The 24,246-nt window shown below is 51.1% G+C and overlaps 1 protein-coding gene, 10 non-coding genes and 5 pseudogenes across 11 annotated transcripts; 6 read left to right on the top strand and 10 right to left on the bottom strand.

The window, feature by feature from the left end:
- Positions 1-671: 671 nt before the first annotated feature.
- On the bottom strand, positions 672-850 carry LOC146273811 (U2 spliceosomal RNA; annotated as a pseudogene).
- A 3,492-nt stretch (positions 851-4,342) lies between these two features.
- On the bottom strand, positions 4,343-4,570 carry LOC146273812 (U2 spliceosomal RNA; annotated as a pseudogene).
- Positions 4,571-4,839: 269 nt separating this feature from the next.
- Positions 4,840-4,946, top strand: LOC146273813 (U6 spliceosomal RNA). The gene has a single exon (XR_014766812.1). It is a non-coding gene; the product is annotated as a U6 spliceosomal RNA (small nuclear RNA).
- A 1,151-nt stretch (positions 4,947-6,097) lies between these two features.
- On the bottom strand, positions 6,098-6,294 carry LOC146273814 (U2 spliceosomal RNA). The gene has a single exon (XR_014766971.1). It is a non-coding gene; the product is annotated as a U2 spliceosomal RNA (small nuclear RNA).
- A 268-nt stretch (positions 6,295-6,562) lies between these two features.
- LOC146273815 (U6 spliceosomal RNA) lies at positions 6,563-6,669 on the top strand. Its single transcript, XR_014766813.1, has one exon. It is a non-coding gene; the product is annotated as a U6 spliceosomal RNA (small nuclear RNA).
- Positions 6,670-7,612: 943 nt separating this feature from the next.
- On the bottom strand, positions 7,613-7,792 carry LOC146273816 (U2 spliceosomal RNA; annotated as a pseudogene).
- Positions 7,793-14,609: 6,817 nt separating this feature from the next.
- LOC146273817 (U6 spliceosomal RNA) lies at positions 14,610-14,716 on the top strand. The gene has a single exon (XR_014766814.1). It is a non-coding gene; the product is annotated as a U6 spliceosomal RNA (small nuclear RNA).
- Positions 14,717-15,675: 959 nt separating this feature from the next.
- LOC146273818 (U2 spliceosomal RNA) lies at positions 15,676-15,855 on the bottom strand (annotated as a pseudogene).
- A 262-nt stretch (positions 15,856-16,117) lies between these two features.
- LOC146273819 (uncharacterized) lies at positions 16,118-17,383 on the bottom strand. The gene has a single exon (XM_084706095.1). It carries the CDS (start codon positions 17,282-17,284, stop codon positions 16,379-16,381), a length of 906 nt encoding a protein of 301 aa, XP_084562221.1. The 5' UTR covers positions 17,285-17,383; the 3' UTR covers positions 16,118-16,378.
- Positions 17,384-19,347: 1,964 nt separating this feature from the next.
- Positions 19,348-19,575, bottom strand: LOC146273820 (U2 spliceosomal RNA; annotated as a pseudogene).
- Positions 19,576-19,848: 273 nt separating this feature from the next.
- On the top strand, positions 19,849-19,955 carry LOC146273821 (U6 spliceosomal RNA). Its single transcript, XR_014766815.1, has one exon. It is a non-coding gene; the product is annotated as a U6 spliceosomal RNA (small nuclear RNA).
- A 920-nt stretch (positions 19,956-20,875) lies between these two features.
- On the bottom strand, positions 20,876-21,072 carry LOC146273822 (U2 spliceosomal RNA). Its single transcript, XR_014766972.1, has one exon. It is a non-coding gene; the product is annotated as a U2 spliceosomal RNA (small nuclear RNA).
- A 268-nt stretch (positions 21,073-21,340) lies between these two features.
- LOC146273823 (U6 spliceosomal RNA) lies at positions 21,341-21,447 on the top strand. The gene has a single exon (XR_014766816.1). It is a non-coding gene; the product is annotated as a U6 spliceosomal RNA (small nuclear RNA).
- Positions 21,448-22,434: 987 nt separating this feature from the next.
- Positions 22,435-22,631, bottom strand: LOC146273824 (U2 spliceosomal RNA). The gene has a single exon (XR_014766973.1). It is a non-coding gene; the product is annotated as a U2 spliceosomal RNA (small nuclear RNA).
- A 268-nt stretch (positions 22,632-22,899) lies between these two features.
- LOC146273825 (U6 spliceosomal RNA) lies at positions 22,900-23,006 on the top strand. The gene has a single exon (XR_014766818.1). It is a non-coding gene; the product is annotated as a U6 spliceosomal RNA (small nuclear RNA).
- A 1,011-nt stretch (positions 23,007-24,017) lies between these two features.
- On the bottom strand, positions 24,018-24,214 carry LOC146273826 (U2 spliceosomal RNA). The gene has a single exon (XR_014766975.1). It is a non-coding gene; the product is annotated as a U2 spliceosomal RNA (small nuclear RNA).
- Positions 24,215-24,246: the final 32 nt, after the last annotated feature.

Genomic DNA, 24,246 nt, shown 5'->3' on the forward strand with positions numbered 1-24,246 from the left:
GACATACGTGTTATTACATGTTATGACGACCAGATCGGCCTGTAAGTAAGTCAGTCAGTCAGTGAAAAAACTTGTTTTACTTTTTTTTTTTTTTTCAAGTAAAAGGGAGGGAAAACGGCGGGCCAAACGAAAAGGGCTTCGCCTCGCCGGGGGGGGTAAATAGTGGCCAAACAACTGAAAATTGATTCCCCTACGGTCCCCTACGGTTTAAAGGAAGATGGGGAACTCAACAGTGTATTCACATGAACCACCAAACGAGGCCAATAGCAATGGAATTACACTTAGTTCTTTGACTCTATGGGTTCAATCAGAGCAAGAACGCGCTCACCGGTTGGTAGGTGAGTAGGTAAGTAAGTAAGTAAGTACGTTCAAATGACATGACATTGCAAATGAATGAAATCGACTACTTCAAGGCAGGCAGCAAACGTGTTACAAAAGGAAGGTGCACTTGCACTCCCTCTTACCTACTCTATCATGATTATTGTCAACCAGAGATGGAAAGCCAGGATCACGCCCGGCCATACAATCTGTCTGTCACTCACTCACTCACTCACCCACTCACCCACTCACTCACTCACTCACCCACTCACCCACTCACTCACTCACCCACTCACTCACTCACTCACTCACACACTCACTCACCCCACAGGGTTTCCCTTTGACACGCTTAGAAAGAGTGCACCGTTCCCCAGAGAAGCTGCAATACCGGGCGATGCGTGGAGCGGACGGAGCGAGCCCTCGTTCCGACTCCCCGTTGGCAAAAATCGGCTTAATAAGAACTGGTCCCCCCCGTGGGAGACCTATCAGATATTAAACTGACAAGAACAGAATTGAATTGAGAAAAATTTATTGGTTCTCACCGTTGACAGTTCATAAAAACAATTCATTTCACATGTCTTTTCTTATATTTAAAAGGTACATTATTTACAGGGCATAGGGGGCGCTAAAACACTGGTGTAATTGCTTTAAAAGCACTGAATCGAAATCGTAATTAAAAAGTGCCAGCTAAAACAACAAGGTGATCATAAATAAATACAGCAGTGTTAAAAAGCCATAAAAGAATGTACACTTGGTTAAGACATCTTTAAAGGAATGTTTTACAATGTGTCTTCAAAAATGTGACGTGTGTATGTGACTATGTGTGTGTGTGTGCGTATGTGGCTATGTGTCTTGTGTGGCTGTGTGAGTGTGTGCGTGTGAGTGCGTTTAAAAGTTCTGTTCCTCAATTGTGCAGGACCGGGATGAGCTTGTCTGGCTTGCCTCTACCTGCCCCGCTGAACAAGCCACCGAGTCCTCCCCCTCCGGGGCCCAGCGGAGATCCTCGACCTGGGCAGCCATTCCGGCGCAGCCAGGCCGCTGCCGCCCGGACCACTTCACGTGGAGGGGGGCCCCTTCCGTATGGCGCGTGGGATGTACCACCCGAGGGTCTCTGCAGCCAGTTCCGCCGCTGCCTGGGTGGACATCTCCACGCGCTTCCCCACCAGCAGGTTCCTGGAGGTCCAGAGGGCTTCTTTGAAGCATGTCAGGGTGAGCCAGAGTTGGCGGAATTGTACAGATGTCATGGTCCTCTGGCTCACCCCGTAGAGCACCAGCTGTGCATTAAGGACCTCCCCTGCCGGCAGGCACGGGGTTATCAGGGGCCCCGCCAGGATCCACAGGTCCCGGGCGGCACTGCACTCCCAGAGCAGGTGCCGCACGGTCTCCTCTCCGCCACAAGTCGGCCGCGGGCACCTGGATGTTGTCGCCAGTCTCCGGGAGTGCATGACGGCTCTGACCGGGAGGATCTCATGGGCCACCATCCAGGAGAGGTCTCGGTGCTTGTTCAGCAGGGCAGGGTGGCTCACGTTCCGCCAGACCGTGGCCGACTCACCCAGGGCGAGTCGGCGCACTCGGCTCACTTCCTCCCGTTCCTGCACAAGAGAGAGAACAGAGCGGTGTTTGGTTAAAACGGTGAGTGGTTCTTTCTCTAAAATGTGTGTCTTTAAAAACGTCTTAATAAAAAGGTAGGCCGGGGGGAGGTTAAAAGACACTGGCGTCCTCAGGTCTTTCGGGATCCACTGCAGGTGCCTGAGGTAGGACCCCATCCAGAATCTGGTCAGGGCCGCGGTCTTGTGGTTTCCGGATGGGGTCGTCGCCAGTGCCAGGTGGAGTGCGGTGTACCGGCTACCGAAGAACACTTTAAAATCCGGGAGTCCCTTCCCTCCGTTTCGTGGGGCTCTCTTAACCACTTCTCTTTTCACACGCTCCCACTTGGACCCCCAGATGAAATAAAACACCATCCTGTCAAGGGCTAAAAGAATGGGTCTGGGGGGGATAAAAACAGAACAGATCAATAAGAACAAGGGTAAAATCACTGCTTTAATGATTAAAACCTTGCCCTCAATTGTCAGTCGTCTGAGTCCCCAGAACGTCAGTTTCTGTCGGGTTTTTGTCAGTAAGCCCTCCCAGTTTCCGCTCCCTCCCCCCTCCCGGTCGAAATGTACCCCGAGGATGCGGAGGTCGGTCTGGGTCGTCGTCATGGGAAGCCTAGTCATGTCTGTCCCACCCCACGGTCCGAAAAGTCTCCCCTCTGTCTTGTCCCTGTTAAGCTTGGCACCCGAGGCGAGGCCAAACCAGTCAGTCCGGTCCAGGGTCCTGTCTACAGATAAGAGGTCAGTGCATAAAACGTTGATGTCGTCCATGTATAAAATGCACTTGGCAGTCAGTCCCCCAGTCCCCGGGATCCCCAACCCACAAATGAGTTGGTCCCTTCTCAAGACCTGCGCCAGCGGCTCTATGCAGCAGACATAGAGTAAGGGGGATAAGGGACACCCCTGACGGACGCCGCAGTTAACTTCCACTGCTTTGGATAAGAACCCGTTAACAAGGATTTTGCTGGTAATGTCCCCATACAGCAGTCCCACCCAAGCTAGGAATCTCCCCGGAAAACCCGCTTTTTGCAGTACCTTGAAAAGGTACTGGTGCGAGACCCGATCAAAAGCTTTCTCAAAATCTAAATTTAGGACTACTAGCCGAATGTTTCTGTCTCTCGCAAAACAGATGGCGTCTCTGATCAGTACCAGGCTGTCCGTGATCCTCCTTCCCGGGATGGCGCAGGCTTGATCCGGGTGGATCAAGTCCCCTAAAACACAAGACATACGAGAGGTTAAAATCTTGCTAAAAAGTTTACAATCAACGTTTAAAAGAGTGATAGGTCGCCAGTTCTTTAGGTCCGTTTTGTCATTCTTCTTGAATAAAAGGGATACAATGCCCATTCTAAAACTGTCAGGTAGTCGGTCGAGTCGTTCAAAGTCCTTAAAAACAGTCAACAGGTCGTGTCTTAAAATATCCCAAAAGGTCAGATAAAATTCCAGGGGGAGCCCGTCCTCGCCTGGGGATTTCCCTTTTTTAAAACATCTGATGTTTTCGTCCATTTCTAAAAGGGTAAAATCCTGGGATAAAAGCACGGTGTTTACAACTGTTTTGTCTAAAAAGCTTAAAACCTCGTCCATGAAGTGATTAAAAACTTCTTTCTTTTCAAACAACTCATCATAAAATTCCTCCACCACCTTCGTAATCTGTTGTGTGTCAGTTTTTAAAATCCCATTTTTATCTTTGATGCCCGTTAAAACATTGCTCCTGCTGATTATTTTCTTAAAAAAGTACCTGGTACATTTTTCTCCTTCCTCCAGGTCTCTCTCTTTGCTTCTTAAAATCACTCCTCTGCTCACCTCTTCCGCCATTAAAACCATTTCTTTTTTCACCTCTCTTATTTCATTGTTAAAATCCAACCCTTCCTGTGTAAGTTTAAAATACCTTTCCAACCTTCTCTGCAGTCCCACCATGCGTCTCTCTGTTTTCTTTCTTTTTTCCCTCCCTTTCCGTTTAAAAAAAGTCTGTGTCCTGTGTTTTACCATTTCCCACCACTGTGCTCGTGTTTCAAACATGTCCTGAAGGGTCTGCCAGTCCCTGAACCGCTCCCTGTATGACCCTGTTATCACTTCGTCCTCCAACAGGGAGCAGTTCAGTTTCCACAGACCCTTCCCTACCGTCACACCCGAGGTTAGTGAAAGGGTGCACGTGAGCATACAGTGGTCCGAAAAGAATACCGGGGTTAATCTAGCATCGGTTGGGGGGGCGTCCCGGGTCAGTACGTAGTCAATGCGAGAGGCTCTGGTACCATCGCCACTGGACCAGGTGAAGCCCTCCTCTCTGGGATGCAGGGATCTAAAACAGTCAACTAATTTAAAATCCCTACAAAGTCCGTGTAATAAAACCGACGATCTGTCTACTTTAAAAAGCTCTCCGGCTCCTTTCCTATCTTTCCTTGATAAAACACAGTTAAAATCCCCTCCCACCACTAGGGGATCCCTCCCTAGCAGGTGGGACTGCAGGTCATCTAAAAGGTCGCACCTCTCATTCTTGCTGCTAAAACCATACACATTTATCAGTTTAAAATCCTTCCCTAAAAAGTTCAAATTCAGTAAAAGCATACGTCCGTTGTGTAAAACTGTGCTCCCCTTCACCAAGATGTGTGCACTGACAAGAACAGAAACTACACTTGATCTGAGCCAAAAGGCCGAGAAGCGATGACCCCCATTGATCCACGCTACCCGCGCACGGCCCCTCAGTGCCCTTGCGCTGCGCCACGGTAACGACGAGACTAGACTGGACTAGACTGGACTACGGGGGTAGGGGTTTGCAGTAGGGATAGGGGCAGAGAGAGGGAGGGAGGGAGGGGCAGAGGGGATGGCCAGGGGGAAGGGGGGGACCGGCCCTCCCTCGCGCTTCAACCCCGCCCCGAGACGACTCGACCAGTGACGTGCCGTATATATAGGGGTCGGTGCAGCTGCCTGTCTTGTGCTCGCTACGGCAGCACATCTAATAAAATTGGATCGATACAGAGAAGATTAGCATGGCCCCTGCGAAAGGATGACACGCAAATCCGTGAAGCGTTCCGAATTTTGCCGAATCATCCCACCTACTAGGGTTAGGGCTAGGGTTACACCTTGACAAAAGTGGTAGGGCTAGGGTTACACCTTGACAAAAGTGGTCCTCGTTGTTTCACCCACAACAACGGATGCATTTTGGCAGCTGTGAACTCGGGTTGACCAAGCTCCTGGCAGGCAGGCAGGCAGGCAGGCAGGCAGGCAGGCAGGCAGGCAGGCAGGCAGGCAGGCAGGCAGGCAGGCAGGCAGGCAGGCAGGCAGGCAGGCAGGCAGGCAGGCAGGCAGGCAGGCAGGCAGGCAGGCAGGCAGGCAGGCAGGCAGGCAGGCAGGCAGGCAGGCAGGCAGGCAGGCAGGCAGGCAGGCAGGCAGGCAGGCAGGCAGGCAGGCAGGCAGGCAGGCAGGCAGGCAGGCAGGCAGGCAGGCAGGCAGGCAGGCAGGCAGGCAGGCAGGCAGGCAGGCAGGCAGGCAGGCAGGCACTCGCTTTTGGTGTGGTTCCTAGATGACATACGTGTTATTACATGTTATGACGACCAGATCGGCCTGTAAGTAAGTCAGTCAGTCAGTGAAAAAACTTGTTTTACTTTTTTTTTTTTTTTTCAAGTAAAAGGGAGGGAAAACGGCGGGCCAAACGAAAAGGGCTTCGCCTCGCCGGGGGGGGTAAATAGTGGCCAAACAACTGAAAATTGATTCCCCTACGGTCCCCTACGGTTTAAAGGAAGATGGGGAACTCAACAGTGTATTCACATGAACCACCAAACGAGGCCAATAGCAATGGAATTACACTTAGTTCTTTGACTCTATGGGTTCAATCAGAGCAAGAACGCGCTCACCGGTTGGTAGGTGAGTAGGTAAGTAAGTAAGTAAGTACGTTCAAATGACATGACATTGCAAATGAATGAAATCGACTACTTCAAGGCAGGCAGCAAACGTGTTACAAAAGGAAGGTGCACTTGCACTCCCTCTTACCTACTCTATCATGATTATTGTCAACCAGAGATGGAAAGCCAGGATCACGCCCGGCCATACAATCTGTCTGTCACTCACTCACTCACTCACCCACTCACCCACTCACTCACTCACTCACCCACTCACCCACTCACTCACTCACCCACTCACTCACTCACTCACACACTCACTCACCCCACAGGGTTTCCCTTTGACACGCTTAGAAAGAGTGCACCGTTCCCCAGAGAAGCTGCAATACCGGGGCGATGCGTGGAGCGGACGGAGCGAGCCCTCGTTCCGACTCCCCGTTGGCAAAAATCGGCTTAATAAGAACTGGTCCCCCCCGTGGGAGACCTATCAGATATTAAACTGACAAGAACAGAAACTACACTTGATCTGAGCCAAAAGGCCGAGAAGCGATGACCCCCATTGATCCACGCTACCCGCGCACGGCCCCTCAGTGCCCTTGCGCTGCGCCACGGTAACGACGAGACTAGACTGGACTAGACTGGACTACGGGGGTAGGGGTTTGCAGTAGGGATAGGGGCAGAGAGAGGGAGGGAGGGAGGGGCAGAGGGGATGGCCAGGGGGAAGGGGGGACCGGCCCTCCCTCGCGCTTCAACCCCGCCCCGAGACGACTCGACCAGTGACGTGCCGTATATATAGGGGTCGGTGCAGCTGCCTGTCTTGTGCTCGCTACGGCAGCACATCTAATAAAATTGGATCGATACAGAGAAGATTAGCATGGCCCCTGCGAAAGGATGACACGCAAATCCGTGAAGCGTTCCGAATTTTGCCGAATCATCCCACCTACTAGGGTTAGGGCTAGGGTTACACCTTGACAAAAGTGGTAGGGCTAGGGTTACACCTTGACAAAAGTGGTCCTCGTTGTTTCACCCACAACAACGGATGCATTTTGGCAGCTGTGAACTCGGGTTGACCAAGCTCCTGGCAGGCAGGCAGGCAGGCAGGCAGGCAGGCAGGCAGGCAGGCAGGCAGGCAGGCAGGCAGGCAGGCAGGCAGGCAGGCAGGCACTCGCTTTTGGTGTGGTTCCTAGATGACATACGTGTTATTACATGTTATGACGACCAGATCGGCCTGTAAGTAAGTCAGTCAGTCAGTGAAAAAACTTGTTTTACTTTTTTTTTTTTTTTTTTTTTTTTTTTTCAAGTAAAAGGGAGGGAAAACGGCGGGCCAAACGAAAAGGGCTTCGCCTCGCCGGGGGGGGTAAATAGTGGCCAAACAACTGAAAATTGATTCCCCTACGGTCCCCTACGGTTTAAAGGAAGATGGGGAACTCAACAGTGTATTCACATGAACCACCAAACGAGGCCAATAGCAATGGAATTACACTTAGTTCTTTGACTCTATGGGTTCAATCAGAGCAAGAACGCGCTCACCGGTTGGTAGGTGAGTAGGTAAGTAAGTAAGTAAGTACGTTCAAATGACATGACATTGCAAATGAATGAAATCGACTACTTCAAGGCAGGCAGCAAACGTGTTACAAAAGGAAGGTGCACTTGCACTCCCTCTTACCTACTCTATCATGATTATTGTCAACCAGAGATGGAAAGCCAGGATCACGCCCGGCCATACAATCTGTCTGTCACTCACTCACTCACTCACCCACTCACCCACTCACTCACTCACTCACCCACTCACCCACTCACTCACTCACCCACTCACTCACTCACTCACACACTCACTCACCCCACAGGGTTTCCCTTTGACACGCTTAGAAAGAGTGCACCGTTCCCCAGAGAAGCTGCAATACCGGGGCGATGCGTGGAGCGGACGGAGCGAGCCCTCGTTCCGACTCCCCGTTGGCAAAAATCGGCTTAATAAGAACTGGTCCCCCCCGTGGGAGACCTATCAGATATTAAACTGACAAGAACAGAATTGAATTGAGAAAAATTTATTGGTTCTCACCGTTGACAGTTCATAAAAACAATTCATTTCACATGTCTTTTCTTATATTTAAAAGGTACATTATTTACAGGGCATAGGGGGCGCTAAAACACTGGTGTAATTGCTTTAAAAGCACTGAATCGAAATCGTAATTAAAAAGTGCCAGCTAAAACAACAAGGTGATCATAAATAAATACAGCAGTGTTAAAAAGCCATAAAAGAATGTACACTTGGTTAAGACATCTTTAAAGGAATGTTTTACAATGTGTCTTCAAAAATGTGACGTGTGTATGTGACTATGTGTGTGTGTGTGCGTATGTGGCTATGTGTCTTGTGTGGCTGTGTGAGTGTGTGCGTGTGAGTGCGTTTAAAAGTTCTGTTCCTCAATTGTGCAGGACCGGGATGAGCTTGTCTGGCTTGCCTCTACCTGCCCCGCTGAACAAGCCACCGAGTCCTCCCCCTCCGGGGCCCAGCGGAGATCCTCGACCTGGGCAGCCATTCCGGCGCAGCCAGGCCGCTGCCGCCCGGACCACTTCACGTGGAGGGGGGCCCCTTCCGTATGGCGCGTGGGATGTACCACCCGAGGGTCTCTGCAGCCAGTTCCGCCGCTGCCTGGGTGGACATCTCCACGCGCTTCCCCACCAGCAGGTTCCTGGAGGTCCAGAGGGCTTCTTTGAAGCATGTCAGGGTGAGCCAGAGTTGGCGGAATTGTACAGATGTCATGGTCCTCTGGCTCACCCCGTAGAGCACCAGCTGTGCATTAAGGACCTCCCCTGCCGGCAGGCACGGGGTTATCAGGGGCCCCGCCAGGATCCACAGGTCCCGGGCGGCACTGCACTCCCAGAGCAGGTGCCGCACGGTCTCCTCTCCGCCACAAGTCGGCCGCGGGCACCTGGATGTTGTCGCCAGTCTCCGGGAGTGCATGACGGCTCTGACCGGGAGGATCTCATGGGCCACCATCCAGGAGAGGTCTCGGTGCTTGTTCAGCAGGGCAGGGTGGCTCACGTTCCGCCAGACCGTGGCCGACTCACCCAGGGCGAGTCGGCGCACTCGGCTCACTTCCTCCCGTTCCTGCACAAGAGAGAGAACAGAGCGGTGTTTGGTTAAAACGGTGAGTGGTTCTTTCTCTAAAATGTGTGTCTTTAAAAACGTCTTAATAAAAAGGTAGGCCGGGGGGAGGTTAAAAGACACTGGCGTCCTCAGGTCTTTCGGGATCCACTGCAGGTGCCTGAGGTAGGACCCCATCCAGAATCTGGTCAGGGCCGCGGTCTTGTGGTTTCCGGATGGGGTCGTCGCCAGTGCCAGGTGGAGTGCGGTGTACCGGCTACCGAAGAACACTTTAAAATCCGGGAGTCCCTTCCCTCCGTTTCGTGGGGCTCTCTTAACCACTTCTCTTTTCACACGCTCCCACTTGGACCCCCAGATGAAATAAAACACCATCCTGTCAAGGGCTAAAAGAATGGGTCTGGGGGGGATAAAAACAGAACAGATCAATAAGAACAAGGGTAAAATCACTGCTTTAATGATTAAAACCTTGCCCTCAATTGTCAGTCGTCTGAGTCCCCAGAACGTCAGTCTCCGTCGGGTTTTTGTCAGTAAGCCCTCCCAGTTTCCGCTCCCTCCCCCCTCCCGGTCGAAATGTACCCCGAGGATGCGGAGGTCGGTCTGGGTCGTCGTCATGGGAAGCCTAGTCATGTCTGTCCCACCCCACGGTCCGAAAAGTCTCCCCTCTGTCTTGTCCCTGTTAAGCTTGGCACCCGAGGCGAGGCCAAACCAGTCAGTCCGGTCCAGGGTCCTGTCTACAGATAAAAGGTCAGTGCATAAAACGTTGATGTCGTCCATGTATAAAATGCACTTGGCAGTCAGTCCCCCAGTCCCCGGGATCCCCAACCCACAAATGAGTTGGTCCCTTCTCAAGACCTGCGCCAGCGGCTCTATGCAGCAGACATAGAGTAAGGGGGATAAGGGACACCCCTGACGGACGCCGCAGTTAACTTCCACTGCTTTGGATAAGAACCCGTTAACAAGGATTTTGCTGGTAATGTCCCCATACAGCAGTCCCACCCAAGCTAGGAATCTCCCCGGAAAACCCGCTTTTTGCAGTACCTTGAAAAGGTACTGGTGCGAGACCCGATCAAAAGCTTTCTCAAAATCTAAATTTAGGACTACTAGCCGAATGTTTCTGTCTCTCGCAAAACAGATGGCGTCTCTGATCAGTACCAGGCTGTCCGTGATCCTCCTTCCCGGGATGGCGCAGGCTTGATCCGGGTGGATCAAGTCCCCTAAAACACAAGACATACGAGAGGTTAAAATCTTGCTAAAAAGTTTACAATCAACGTTTAAAAGAGTGATAGGTCGCCAGTTCTTTAGGTCCGTTTTGTCATTCTTCTTGAATAAAAGGGATACAATGCCCATTCTAAAACTGTCAGGTAGTCGGTCGAGTCGTTCAAAGTCCTTAAAAACAGTCAACAGGTCGTGTCTTAAAATATCCCAAAAGGTCAGATAAAATTCCAGGGGGAGCCCGTCCTCGCCTGGGGATTTCCCTTTTTTAAAACATCTGATGTTTTCGTCCATTTCTAAAAGGGTAAAATCCTGGGATAAAAGCACGGTGTTTACAACTGTTTTGTCTAAAAAGCTTAAAACCTCGTCCATGACGTGATTAAAAACTTCTTTCTTTTCAAACAACTCATCATAAAATTCCTCCACCACCTTCGTAATCTGTTGTGTGTCAGTTTTTAAAATCCCATTTTTATCTTTGACGCCCGTTAAAACATTGCTCCTGCTGATTATTTTCTTAAAAAAGTACCTGGTACATTTTTCTCCTTCCTCCAGGTCTCTCTCTTTGCTTCTTAAAATCACTCCTCTGCTCACCTCTTCCGCCATTAAAACCATTTCTTTTTTCACCTCTCTTATTTCATTGTTAAAATCCAACCCTTCCTGTGTAAGTTTAAAATACCTTTCCAACCTTCTCTGCAGTCCCACCATGCGTCTCTCTGTTTTCTTTCTTTTTTCCCTCCCTTTCCGTTTAAAAAAAGTCTGTGTCCTGTGTTTTACCATTTCCCACCACTGTGCTCGTGTTTCAAACATGTCCTGAAGGGTCTGCCAGTCCCTGAACCGCTCCCTGTATGACCCTGTTATCACTTCGTCCTCCAACAGGGAGCAGTTCAGTTTCCACAGACCCTTCCCTACCGTCACACCCGAGGTTAGTGAAAGGGTGCACGTGAGCATACAGTGGTCCGAAAAGAATACCGGGGTTAATCTAGCATCGGTTGGGGGGGCGTCCCGGGTCAGTACGTAGTCAATGCGAGAGGCTCTGGTACCATCGCCACTGGACCAGGTGAAGCCCTCCTCTCTGGGATGCAGGGATCTAAAACAGTCAACTAATTTAAAATCCCTACAAAGTCCGTGTAATAAAACCGACGATCTGTCTACTTTAAAAAGCTCTCCGGCTCCTTTCCTATCTTTCCTTGATAAAACACAGTTAAAATCCCCTCCCACCACTAGGGGATCCCTCCCTAGCAGGTGGGACTGCAGGTCATCTAAAAGGTCGCACCTCTCATTCTTGCTGCTAAAACCATACACATTTATCAGTTTAAAATCCTTCCCTAAAAAGTTCAAATTCAGTAAAAGCATACGTCCGTTGTGTAAAACTGTGCTCCCCTTCACCAAGATGTGTGCATTTTTGATTAAAACCGCCACTCCATCGTTCTTGTTGTTGTTTGATCCGCTCCATACTGAGGGTCCGTGGCTCCACTTGCTCTCCCACTGTTGGTAAAAGGTTTTAAAAGGCAGTCCACACTCTTGGATTAAAACAATATCTGTCTGTACAGTACTTAAAAAGGTTAAAATGGACTGGGCTCTAAAACCTGACTTAATGGATCTTACATTAAGAGTGGTGATTGTGAGTGCCATAAAAAGGATGAAGGGGGTTAAAGGGGACGTGCGCATTACTAAAACCAGGGAAGTGGGTTGGGTCTAAAAGGGGTGATCAATAAAACCAATAAAACAATAAAAGCAGAGGGTAATAATCAACAGTTGAAACAAGCACTAAAACCGGACCTACGAAATGTCGACACTCTCTTGCTCGCTCTTGGTTCTCTTTTTGTGGGGGAGGCCCGAGCTCTCCTTGGGGGACGATGTGACCAGGTTTACATTTAAAAAAGACTTTTGGTTCGGAGAGCTAGAAGGAAATACCCTGGAAGAGGAATCTGACTCTTCAGAGCTCACTTCGGGCCTCCCCCTCTTCCCGGCGTGATCGATGTCAAAGGACAGATCTTTGTGTCTTTCTACCGCCGGGAGCTGGCCACATGGCATTAAAACCTCGCTTTCGCCACTTTCGGCCGAGTCACGGGAGTCAGAGGAGGAGGAGGCGCTGGCGGCCTCTCCTGGGCTCTCCCCCTCCTCCTCTTCGCGCTCTTCCTGCCTCCCGTGCTCGGCCTCCTGGTTTAAAATGTTTAAAATCGGGACCGTTCTCTGTGCCATTTCCTCCTCCTGCACCTCTTTCACCGCTCTTTCTCTCTCCTTTTCCGCTCTTTTGCCCTCCGCCAGCTTCACCATCATTTCTCTCACCGCCTCCTCCTCCGCCCTTTCCGACTCCTTCTCCGCTTCCTTTTCCCTCTCTTCTCTGGCTGGTCCCGCCTGCTCCACGGACGCCCTGACCGTCCGGAGCTTGTTAGCGAAGGACTGAGGGCAGTCTCTGAACAGGTGGGAGAGCTCGCCACATAGGTTGCAAGCCCTCCCATTTGGGCACTCCGCGAAGGCGTGCCCCAACTCCCGACATTTCCCGCACACAATTTCCTGGCACGCCTCCGCGAGGTGCCCATGCTTCATACACTTTCTGCACAACTTTGGCTGTCCCTGGTAGTGTACGAAGCCCCTGTTCTCCCCCAACACGATCATTGAGGGTAACTGCCTCAGTCCTTCAAAACCTGTAGAATCTGGAACCTGCTGGATGGGTACTCGCCAAGACCCATTCCAAATACCGTCCAGATCCCTTACTCTAACTGGAGCCCCTTTAACTGTGCAGTACCGTCTCAACCAAACACAGATATCTTCAGGGTTCACAGTCTCGTTAAACATTCTGACAATCACCACTTTTAGTGTGTTGTCAGTCAGTTTCTCCAAAACAAAGGAGCAGGTAATTTTCTCTCTGCTGTTCTCATATCTGGTCCAAAATTCTTTCAATGCATTGGCAGAGCTAAAACTGACATCGAAACCCTGCCCGGAGGGCAAGGCTAAGATGCAATTAAGCTCCGCCGGAGAGAACTTCAAAACCTTCTGCAGCAGGTTCCTGGAGAAGTCCAACCTGGACATCTCCAGTTTCTTCCCACCACCATCCAGTTTAAACATGAAACGGACACTGTTGTGCCTCCTCATGCCGGCACGGGCGGCCGACATTCTGGAGGCACAACAACAACAACAACAATTAGACTAGGGAATGGGGGTGACACAGCAAGAGGTAACAAGAGGGTGGGGGGGGGGCGCCAACACAAGAGGAGAGGGGAAGACAAACTGGTTGGGGGGAGGGATGGGGGGAGGGGGGGTTGGGGGGAAGGGGGGGACTTACAAAACAAGTGGGGGGTTACAAACAACAACTGGACAATACAAAAACTACCACCAACACCTAAATAAAATTCTCAAAGGGGGATTAAGGGACTGGCCGGGGAAAATGAAACCAAAACACTTAACAAGACTGAGGACAAAAAATAAAACTAAGGTAACAATTAAACTAACCACAAGATGGAGACAAACACACTGACAGTACACGGAAAAACACTGACACCAATCGACAGGACACACCTGCCACCAATCAGAGATTGGTGGCTAGGCTACACCAAACAACACTAAAACCACAGACTATGAACAATTTACACTTAACAACACTTATAGGCCCCTAAGAAAAGGGGGGAGGGTAGGGAGAAAACTAGACAACACTTACTACACTTGGACACACAATAAAACAGCCACAAGATGGAGACTCAACTGACAACGGAAAAAAACAAACACTGACAACACTCAACTGGACACACCTGCCACCAATCAGGCAATTGGTGGCTAGGCTACACCAAACACCACAATAACCACAAAAACTAACAAACTAACAACAAAACCACACTTAAGACAACTAAGTAGGCCCTAAAAAAAAAAAAGGGGGGGGACACACACAAGAGGAACAACTAACAAACAATAGCAACAACAGGCTAATACAAAAAACACAGAACACAGCACAAAAACCACAAAACAAGCACAAGACAAGGCCCACAGAGGGACCGGAAAAGTACTGGCCTTGGAGGCACTCACCTGGCCCAGCACTGGGCTGGGCCAGTGGAAGAATGGAAAATTCCGGTGAGTGACTCCTCCTCCAGCACTGGCTCCGGCACCCGACTGCAGACCTGTGAACAAAACAGAGACAAAATCTGGGTCAGTGAAAAATGCAAAACAACACAAAAACAACTCAAATGATAGGATAACCAACTGAAAAGGGTAACGCCCACCGGCCAGTCGATCGCTCTCTGCACCAATTAAACTCAAGATCTGAGCCAAAAGGCCGAGAAGCGATGACCCCCATTGATCCACGCTACCCGCGCACGGCCCCTCAGTGCCCTTGCGCTGCGCCACGGTAACGACGAGACTAGACTGGACTAGACTGGACTACGGGGGTAGGGGTTTGCAGTAGGGATAGGGGCAGAGAGAGGGAGGGAGGGAGGGGCAGAGGGGATGGCCAGGGGGAAGGGGGGGACCGGCCCTCCCTCGCGCTTCAACCCCGCCCCGAGACGACTCGACCAGTGACGTGCCGTATATATAGGGGTCGGTGCAGCTGCTTGTCTTGTGCTCGCTACGGCAGCACATCTAATAAAATTGGATCGATACAGAGAAGATTAGCATGGCCCCTGCGAAAGGATGACACGCAAATCCGTGAAGCGTTCCGAATTTTGCCGAATCATCCCACCTACTAGGGTTAGGGCTAGGGTTACACCTTGACAAAAGTGGTAGGGCTAGGGTTACACCTTGACAAAAGTGGTCCTCGTTGTTTCACCCACAACAACGGATGCATTTTGGCAGCTGTGAACTCGGGTTGACCAAGCTCCTGGCAGGCAGGCAGGCAGGCAGGCAGGCAGGCAGGCAGGCAGGCAGGCAGGCAGGCAGGCAGGCAGGCAGGCAGGCAGGCAGGCAGGCAGGCAGGCAGGCAGGCTCGCTTTTGGTGTGGTTCCTAGATGACATACGTGTTATTACATGTTATGACGACCAGATCGGCCTGTAAGTAAGTCAGTCAGTCAGTGAAAAAACTTGTTTTACTTTTTTTTTTTTTTTTTTTTTTTTTTTAAGTAAAAGGGAGGGAAAACGGCGGGCCAAACGAAAAGGGCTTCGCCTCGCCGGGGGGGGTAAATAGTGGCCAAACAACTGAAAATTGATTCCCCTACGGTCCCCTACGGTTTAAAGGAAGATGGGGAACTCAACAGTGTATTCACATGAACCACCAAACGAGGCCAATAGCAATGGAATTACACTTAGTTCTTTGACTCTATGGGTTCAATCAGAGCAAGAACGCGCTCACCGGTTGGTAGGTGAGTAGGTAAGTAAGTAAGTAAGTACGTTCAAATGACATGACATTGCAAATGAATGAAATCGACTACTTCAAGGCAGGCAGCAAACGTGTTACAAAAGGAAGGTGCACTTGCACTCCCTCTTACCTACTCTATCATGATTATTGTCAACCAGAGATGGAAAGCCAGGATCACGCCCGGCCATACAATCTGTCTGTCACTCACTCACTCACTCACCCACTCACCCACTCACTCACTCACTCACCCACTCACCCACTCACTCACTCACCCACTCACTCACTCACTCACACACTCACTCACCCCACAGGGTTTCCCTTTGACACGCTTAGAAAGAGTGCACCGTTCCCCAGAGAAGCTGCAATACCGGGGCGATGCGTGGAGCGGACGGAGCGAGCCCTCGTTCCGACTCCCCGTTGGCAAAAATCGGCTTAATAAGAACTGGTCCCCCCCGTGGGAGACCTATCAGATATTAAACTGACAAGAACAGAATTGAATTGAGAAAAATTTATTGGTTCTCACCGTTGACAGTTCATAAAAACAATTCATTTCACATGTCTTTTCTTATATTTAAAAGGTACATTATTTACAGGGCATAGGGGGCGCTAAAACACTGGTGTAATTGCTTTAAAAGCACTGAATCGAAATCGTAATTAAAAAGTGCCAGCTAAAACAACAAGGTGATCATAAATAAATACAGCAGTGTTAAAAAGCCATAAAAGAATGTACACTTGGTTAAGACATCTTTAAAGGAATGTTTTACAATGTGTCTTCAAAAATGTGACGTGTGTATGTGACTATGTGTGTGTGTGTGCGTATGTGGCTATGTGTCTTGTGTGGCTGTGTGAGTGTGTGCGTGTGAGTGCGTTTAAAAGTTCTGTTCCTCAATTGTGCAGGACCGGGATGAGCTTGTCTGGCTTGCCTCTACCTGCCCCGCTGAACAAGCCACCGAGTCCTCCCCCTCCGGGGCCCAGCGGAGATCCTCGACCTGGGCAGCCATTCCGGCGCAGCCAGGCCGCTGCCGCCCGGACCACTTCACGTGGAGGGGGGCCCCTTCCGTATGGCGCGTGGGATGTACCACCCGAGGGTCTCTGCAGCCAGTTCCGCCGCTGCCTGGGTGGACATCTCCACGCGCTTCCCCACCAGCAGGTTCCTGGAGGTCCAGAGGGCTTCTTTGAAGCATGTCAGGGTGAGCCAGAGTTGGCGGAATTGTACAGATGTCATGGTCCTCTGGCTCACCCCGTAGAGCACCAGCTGTGCATTAAGGACCTCCCCTGCCGGCAGGCACGGGGTTATCAGGGGCCCCGCCAGGATCCACAGGTCCCGGGCGGCACTGCACTCCCAGAGCAGGTGCCGCACGGTCTCCTCTCCGCCACAAGTCGGCCGCGGGCACCTGGATGTTGTCGCCAGTCTCCGGGAGTGCATGACGGCTCTGACCGGGAGGATCTCATGGGCCACCATCCAGGAGAGGTCTCGGTGCTTGTTCAGCAGGGCAGGGTGGCTCACGTTCCGCCAGACCGTGGCCGACTCACCCAGGGCGAGTCGGCGCACTCGGCTCACTTCCTCCCGTTCCTGCACAAGAGAGAGAACAGAGCGGTGTTTGGTTAAAACGGTGAGTGGTTCTTTCTCTAAAATGTGTGTCTTTAAAAACGTCTTAATAAAAAGGTAGGCCGGGGGGAGGTTAAAAGACACTGGCGTCCTCAGGTCTTTCGGGATCCACTGCAGGTGCCTGAGGTAGGACCCCATCCAGAATCTGGTCAGGGCCGCGGTCTTGTGGTTTCCGGATGGGGTCGTCGCCAGTGCCAGGTGGAGTGCGGTGTACCGGCTACCGAAGAACACTTTAAAATCCGGGAGTCCCTTCCCTCCGTTTCGTGGGGCTCTCTTAACCACTTCTCTTTTCACACGCTCCCACTTGGACCCCCAGATGAAATAAAACACCATCCTGTCAAGGGCTAAAAGAATGGGTCTGGGGGGGATAAAAACAGAACAGATCAATAAGAACAAGGGTAAAATCACTGCTTTAATGATTAAAACCTTGCCCTCAATTGTCAGTCGTCTGAGTCCCCAGAACGTCAGTCTCCGTCGGGTTTTTGTCAGTAAGCCCTCCCAGTTTCCGCTCCCTCCCCCCTCCCGGTCGAAATGTACCCCGAGGATGCGGAGGTCGGTCTGGGTCGTCGTCATGGGAAGCCTAGTCATGTCTGTCCCACCCCACGGTCCGAAAAGTCTCCCCTCTGTCTTGTCCCTGTTAAGCTTGGCACCCGAGGCGAGGCCAAACCAGTCAGTCCGGTCCAGGGTCCTGTCTACAGATAAAAGGTCAGTGCATAAAACGTTGATGTCGTCCATGTATAAAATGCACTTGGCAGTCAGTCCCCCAGTCCCCGGGATCCCCAACCCACAAATGAGTTGGTCCCTTCTCAAGACCTGCGCCAGCGGCTCTATGCAGCAGACATAGAGTAAGGGGGATAAGGGACACCCCTGACGGACGCCGCAGTTAACTTCCACTGCTTTGGATAAGAACCCGTTAACAAGGATTTTGCTGGTAATGTCCCCATACAGCAGTCCCACCCAAGCTAGGAATCTCCCCGGAAAACCCGCTTTTTGCAGTACCTTGAAAAGGTACTGGTGCGAGACCCGATCAAAAGCTTTCTCAAAATCTAAATTTAGGACTACTAGCCGAATGTTTCTGTCTCTCGCAAAACAGATGGCGTCTCTGATCAGTACCAGGCTGTCCGTGATCCTCCTTCCCGGGATGGCGCAGGCTTGATCCGGGTGGATCAAGTCCCCTAAAACACAAGACATACGAGAGGTTAAAATCTTGCTAAAAAGTTTACAATCAACGTTTAAAAGAGTGATAGGTCGCCAGTTCTTTAGGTCCGTTTTGTCATTCTTCTTGAATAAAAGGGATACAATGCCCATTCTAAAACTGTCAGGTAGTCGGTCGAGTCGTTCAAAGTCCTTAAAAACAGTCAACAGGTCGTGTCTTAAAATATCCCAAAAGGTCAGATAAAATTCCAGGGGGAGCCCGTCCTCGCCTGGGGATTTCCCTTTTTTAAAACATCTGATGTTTTCGTCCATTTCTAAAAGGGTAAAATCCTGGGATAAAAGCACGGTGTTTACAACTGTTTTGTCTAAAAAGCTTAAAACCTCGTCCATGACGTGATTAAAAACTTCTTTCTTTTCAAACAACTCATCATAAAATTCCTCCACCACCTTCGTAATCTGTTGTGTGTCAGTTTTTAAAATCCCATTTTTATCTTTGATGCCCGTTAAAACATTGCTCCTGCTGATTATTTTCTTAAAAAAGTACCTGGTACATTTTTCTCCTTCCTCCAGGTCTCTCTCTTTGCTTCTTAAAATCACTCCTCTGCTCACCTCTTCCGCCATTAAAACCATTTCTTTTTTCACCTCTCTTATTTCATTGTTAAAATCCAACCCTTCCTGTGTAAGTTTAAAATACCTTTCCAACCTTCTCTGCAGTCCCACCATGCGTCTCTCTGTTTTCTTTCTTTTTTCCCTCCCTTTCCGTTTAAAAAAAGTCTGTGTCCTGTGTTTTACCATTTCCCACCACTGTGCTCGTGTTTCAAACATGTCCTGAAGGGTCTGCCAGTCCCTGAACCGCTCCCTGTATGACCCTGTTATCACTTCGTCCTCCAACAGGGAGCAGTTCAGTTTCCACAGACCCTTCCCTACCGTCACACCCGAGGTTAGTGAAAGGGTGCACGTGAGCATACAGTGGTCCGAAAAGAATACCGGGGTTAATCTAGCATCGGTTGGGGGGGCGTCCCGGGTCAGTACGTAGTCAATGCGAGAGGCTCTGGTACCATCGCCACTGGACCAGGTGAAGCCCTCCTCTCTGGGATGCAGGGATCTAAAACAGTCAACTAATTTAAAATCCCTACAAAGTCCGTGTAATAAAACCGACGATCTGTCTACTTTAAAAAGCTCTCCGGCTCCTTTCCTATCTTTCCTTGATAAAACACAGTTAAAATCCCCTCCCACCACTAGGGGATCCCTCCCTAGCAGGTGGGACTGCAGGTCATCTAAAAGGTCGCACCTCTCATTCTTGCTGCTAAAACCATACACATTTATCAGTTTAAAATCCTTCCCTAAAAAGTTCAAATTCAGTAAAAGCATACGTCCGTTGTGTAAAACTGTGCTCCCCTTCACCAAGATGTGTGCACTGACAAGAACAGAAACTACACTTGATCTGAGCCAAAAGGCCGAGAAGCGATGACCCCCATTGATCCACGCTACCCGCGCACGGCCCCTCAGTGCCCTTGCGCTGCGCCACGGTAACGACGAGACTAGACTGGACTAGACTGGACTACGGGGGTAGGGGTTTGCAGTAGGGATAGGGGCAGAGAGAGGGAGGGAGGGAGGGAGGGGCAGAGGGGATGGCCAGGGGGAAGGGGGGGACCGGCCCTCCCTCGCGCTTCAACCCCGCCCCGAGACGACTCGACCAGTGACGTGCCGTATATATAGGGGTCGGTGCAGCTGCCTGTCTTGTGCTCGCTACGGCAGCACATCTAATAAAATTGGATCGATACAGAGAAGATTAGCATGGCCCCTGCGAAAGGATGACACGCAAATCCGTGAAGCGTTCCGAATTTTGCCGAATCATCCCACCTACTAGGGTTAGGGCTAGGGTTACACCTTGACAAAAGTGGTAGGGCTAGGGTTACACCTTGACAAAAGTGGTCCTCGTTGTTTCACCCACAACAACGGATGCATTTTGGCAGCTGTGAACTCGGGTTGACCAAGCTCCTGGCAGGCAGGCAGGCAGGCAGGCAGGCAGGCAGGCAGGCAGGCAGGCAGGCAGGCAGGCAGGCAGGCAGGCAGGCAGGCAGGCAGGCAGGCAGGCAGGCAGGCACTCGCTTTTGGTGTGGTTCCTAGATGACATACGTGTTATTACATGTTATGACGACCAGATCGGCCTGTAAGTAAGTCAGTCAGTCAGTGAAAAAACTTGTTTTACTTTTTTTTTTTTTTTTTCAAGTAAAAGGGAGGGAAAACGGCGGGCCAAACGAAAAGGGCTTCGCCTCGCCGGGGGGGGTAAATAGTGGCCAAACAACTGAAAATTGATTCCCCTACGGTCCCCTACGGTTTAAAGGAAGATGGGGAACTCAACAGTGTATTCACATGAACCACCAAACGAGGCCAATAGCAATGGAATTACACTTAGTTCTTTGACTCTATGGGTTCAATCAGAGCAAGAACGCGCTCACCGGTTGGTAGGTGAGTAGGTAAGTAAGTAAGTAAGTACGTTCAAATGACATGACATTGCAAATGAATGAAATCGACTACTTCAAGGCAGGCAGCAAACGTGTTACAAAAGGAAGGTGCACTTGCACTCCCTCTTACCTACTCTATCATGATTATTGTCAACCAGAGATGGAAAGCCAGGATCACGCCCGGCCATACAATCTGTCTGTCACTCACTCACTCACCCACTCACCCACTCACTCACTCACTCACTCACTCACTCACTCACACACTCACTCACCCCACAGGGTTTCCCTTTGACACGCTTAGAAAGAGTGCACCGTTCCCCAGAGAAGCTGCAATACCGGGGCGATGCGTGGAGCGGACGGAGCGAGCCCTCGTTCCGACTCCCCGTTGGCAAAAATCGGCTTAATAAGAACTGGTCCCCCCCGTGGGAGACCTATCAGATATTAAACTGACAAGAACAGAAACTACACTTGATCTGAGCCAAAAGGCCGAGAAGCGATGACCCCCATTGATCCACGCTACCCGCGCACGGCCCCTCAGTGCCCTTGCGCTGCGCCACGGTAACGACGAGACTAGACTGGACTAGACTGGACTACGGGGGTAGGGGTTTGCAGTAGGGATAGGGGCAGAGAGAGGGAGGGAGGGAGGGGCAGAGGGGATGGCCAGGGGGAAGGGGGGACCGGCCCTCCCTCGCGCTTCAACCCCGCCCCGAGACGACTCGACCAGTGACGTGCCGTATATATAGGGGTCGGTGCAGCTGCCTGTCTTGTGCTCGCTACGGCAGCACATCTAATAAAATTGGATCGATACAGAGAAGATTAGCATGGCCCCTGCGAAAGGATGACACGCAAATCCGTGAAGCGTTCCGAATTTTGCCGAATCATCCCACCTACTAGGGTTAGGGCTAGGGTTACACCTTGACAAAAGTGGTAGGGCTAGGGTTACACCTTGACAAAAGTGGTCCTCGTTGTTTCACCCACAACAACGGATGCATTTTGGCAGCTGTGAACTCGGGTTGACCAAGCTCCTGGCAGGCAGGCAGGCAGGCAGGCAGGCAGGCAGGCAGGCAGGCAGGCAGGCAGGCAGGCAGGCAGGCAGGCAGGCAGGCAGGCAGGCAGGCAGGCAGGCAGGCAGGCAGGCAGGCAGGCAGGCAGGCAGGCAGGCAGGCAGGCAGGCAGGCAGGCAGGCAGGCAGGCACTCGCTTTTGGTGTGGTTCCTAGATGACATACGTGTTATTACATGTTATGACGACCAGATCGGCCTGTAAGTAAGTCAGTCAGTCAGTGAAAAAACTTGTTTTACTTTTTTTTTTTTTTTTTTTTTTTTCAAGTAAAAGGGAGGGAAAACGGCGGGCCAAACGAAAAGGGCTTCGCCTCGCCGGGGGGGGTAAATAGTGGCCAAACAACTGAAAATTGATTCCCCTACGGTCCCCTACGGTTTAAAGGAAGATGGGGAACTCAACAGTGTATTCACATGAACCACCAAACGAGGCCAATAGCAATGGAATTACACTTAGTTCTTTGACTCTATGGGTTCAATCAGAGCAAGAACGCGCTCACCGGTTGGTAGGTGAGTAGGTAAGTAAGTAAGTAAGTACGTTCAAATGACATGACATTGCAAATGAATGAAATCGACTACTTCAAGGCAGGCAGCAAACGTGTTACAAAAGGAAGGTGCACTTGCACTCCCTCTTACCTACTCTATCATGATTATTGTCAACCAGAGATGGAAAGCCAGGATCACGCCCGGCCATACAATCTGTCTGTCACTCACTCACTCACCCACTCACCCACTCACTCACTCACTCACTCACTCACTCACACACTCACTCACCCCACAGGGTTTCCCTTTGACACGCTTAGAAAGAGTGCACCGTTCCCCAGAGAAGCTGCAATACCGGGGCGATGCGTGGAGCGGACGGAGCGAGCCCTCGTTCCGACTCCCCGTTGGCAAAAATCGGCTTAATAAGAACTGGTCCCCCCCGTGGGAGACCTATCAGATATTAAACTGACAAGAACAGAAACTACACTTGATCTGAGCCAAAAGGCCGAGAAGCGATGACCCCCATTGATCCACGCTACCCGCGCACGGCCCCTCAGTGCCCTTGCGCTGCGCCACGGTAACGACGAGACTAGACTGGACTAGACTGGACTACGGGGGTAGGGGTTTGCAGTAGGGATAGGGGCAGAGAGAGGGAGGGAGGGAGGGGCAGAGGGGATGGCCAGGGGGAAGGGGGGACCGGCCCTCCCTCGCGCTTCAACCCCGCCCCGAGACGACTCGACCAGTGACGTGCCGTATATATAGGGGTCGGTGCAGCTGCCTGTCTTGTGCTCGCTACGGCAGCACATCTAATAAAATTGGATCGATACAGAGAAGATTAGCATGGCCCCTGCGAAAGGATGACACGCAAATCCGTGAAGCGTTCCGAATTTTGCCGAATCATCCCACCTACTAGGGTTAGGGCTAGGGTTACACCTTGACAAAAGTGGTAGGGCTAGAGTTACACCTTGACAAAAGTGGTCCTCGTTGTTTCACCCACAACAACGGATGCATTTTGGCAGCTGTGAACTCGGGTTGACCAAGCTCCTGGCAGGCAGGCAGGCAGGCAGGCAGGCAGGCAGGCAGGCAGGCAGGCAGGCAGGCAGGCAGGCAGGCAGGCAGGCAGGCAGGCAGGCAGGCAGGCAGGCAGGCAGGCAGGCAGGCAGGCAGGCAGGCAGGCAGGCAGGCAGGCAGGCAGGCAGGCAGGCAGGCACTCGCTTTTGGTGTGGTTCCTAGATGACATACGTGTTATTACATGTTATGACGACCAGATCGGCCTGTAAGTAAGTCAGTCAGTCAGTGAAAAAACTTGTTTTACTTTTTTTTTTTTTTTTCAAGTAAAAGGGAGGGAAAACGGCGGGCCAAACGAAAAGGGCTTCGCCTCGCCGGGGGGGGTAAATAGTGGCCAAACAACTGAAAATTGATTCCCCTACGGTCCCCTACGGTTTAAAGGAAGATGGGGAACTCAACAGTGTATTCACATGAACCACCAAACGAGGCCAATAGCAATGGAATTACACTTAGTTCTTTGACTCTATGGGTTCAATCAGAGCAAGAACGCGCTCACCGGTTGGTAGGTGAGTAGGTAAGTAAGTAAGTAAGTACGTTCAAATGACATGACATTGCAAATGAATGAAATCGACTACTTCAAGGCAGGCAGCAAACGTGTTACAAAAGGAAGGTGCACTTGCACTCCCTCTTACCTACTCTATCATGATTATTGTCAACCAGAGATGGAAAGCCAAGATCACGCCCGGCCATACAATCTGTCTGTCACTCACTCACTCACTCACCCACTCACCCACTCACTCACTCACTCACCCACTCACCCACTCACTCACTCACCCACTCACTCACTCACTCACACACTCACTCACCCCACAGGGTTTCCCTTTGACACGCTTAGAAAGAGTGCACCGTTCCCCAGAGAAGCTGCAATACCGGGGCGATGCGTGGAGCGGACGGAGCGAGCCCTCGTTCCGACTCCCCGTTGGCAAAAATCGGCTTAATAAGAACTGGTCCCCCCCGTGGGAGACCTATCAGATATTAAACTGACAAGAACAGAAACTACACTTGATCTGAGCCAAAAGGCCGAGAAGCGATGACCCCCATTGATCCACGCTACCCGCGCACGG

The sequence above is a fragment of the Hypomesus nipponensis genome, chromosome 9, assembly GCF_054491055.1.
Source record: "Hypomesus nipponensis isolate SF chromosome 9, ASM5449105v1, whole genome shotgun sequence".
NCBI classification, from domain to species: Eukaryota; Metazoa; Chordata; class Actinopteri; order Osmeriformes; family Osmeridae; genus Hypomesus; species Hypomesus nipponensis.

What these genes read in the sequence shown, in the direction of transcription:
- LOC146273819 (XM_084706095.1), bottom strand. Translation starts at nt 17,284, where the DNA reads ATGGTGTTTTATTTCATCTGGGGGTCCAAGTGGGAGCGTGTGAAAAGA.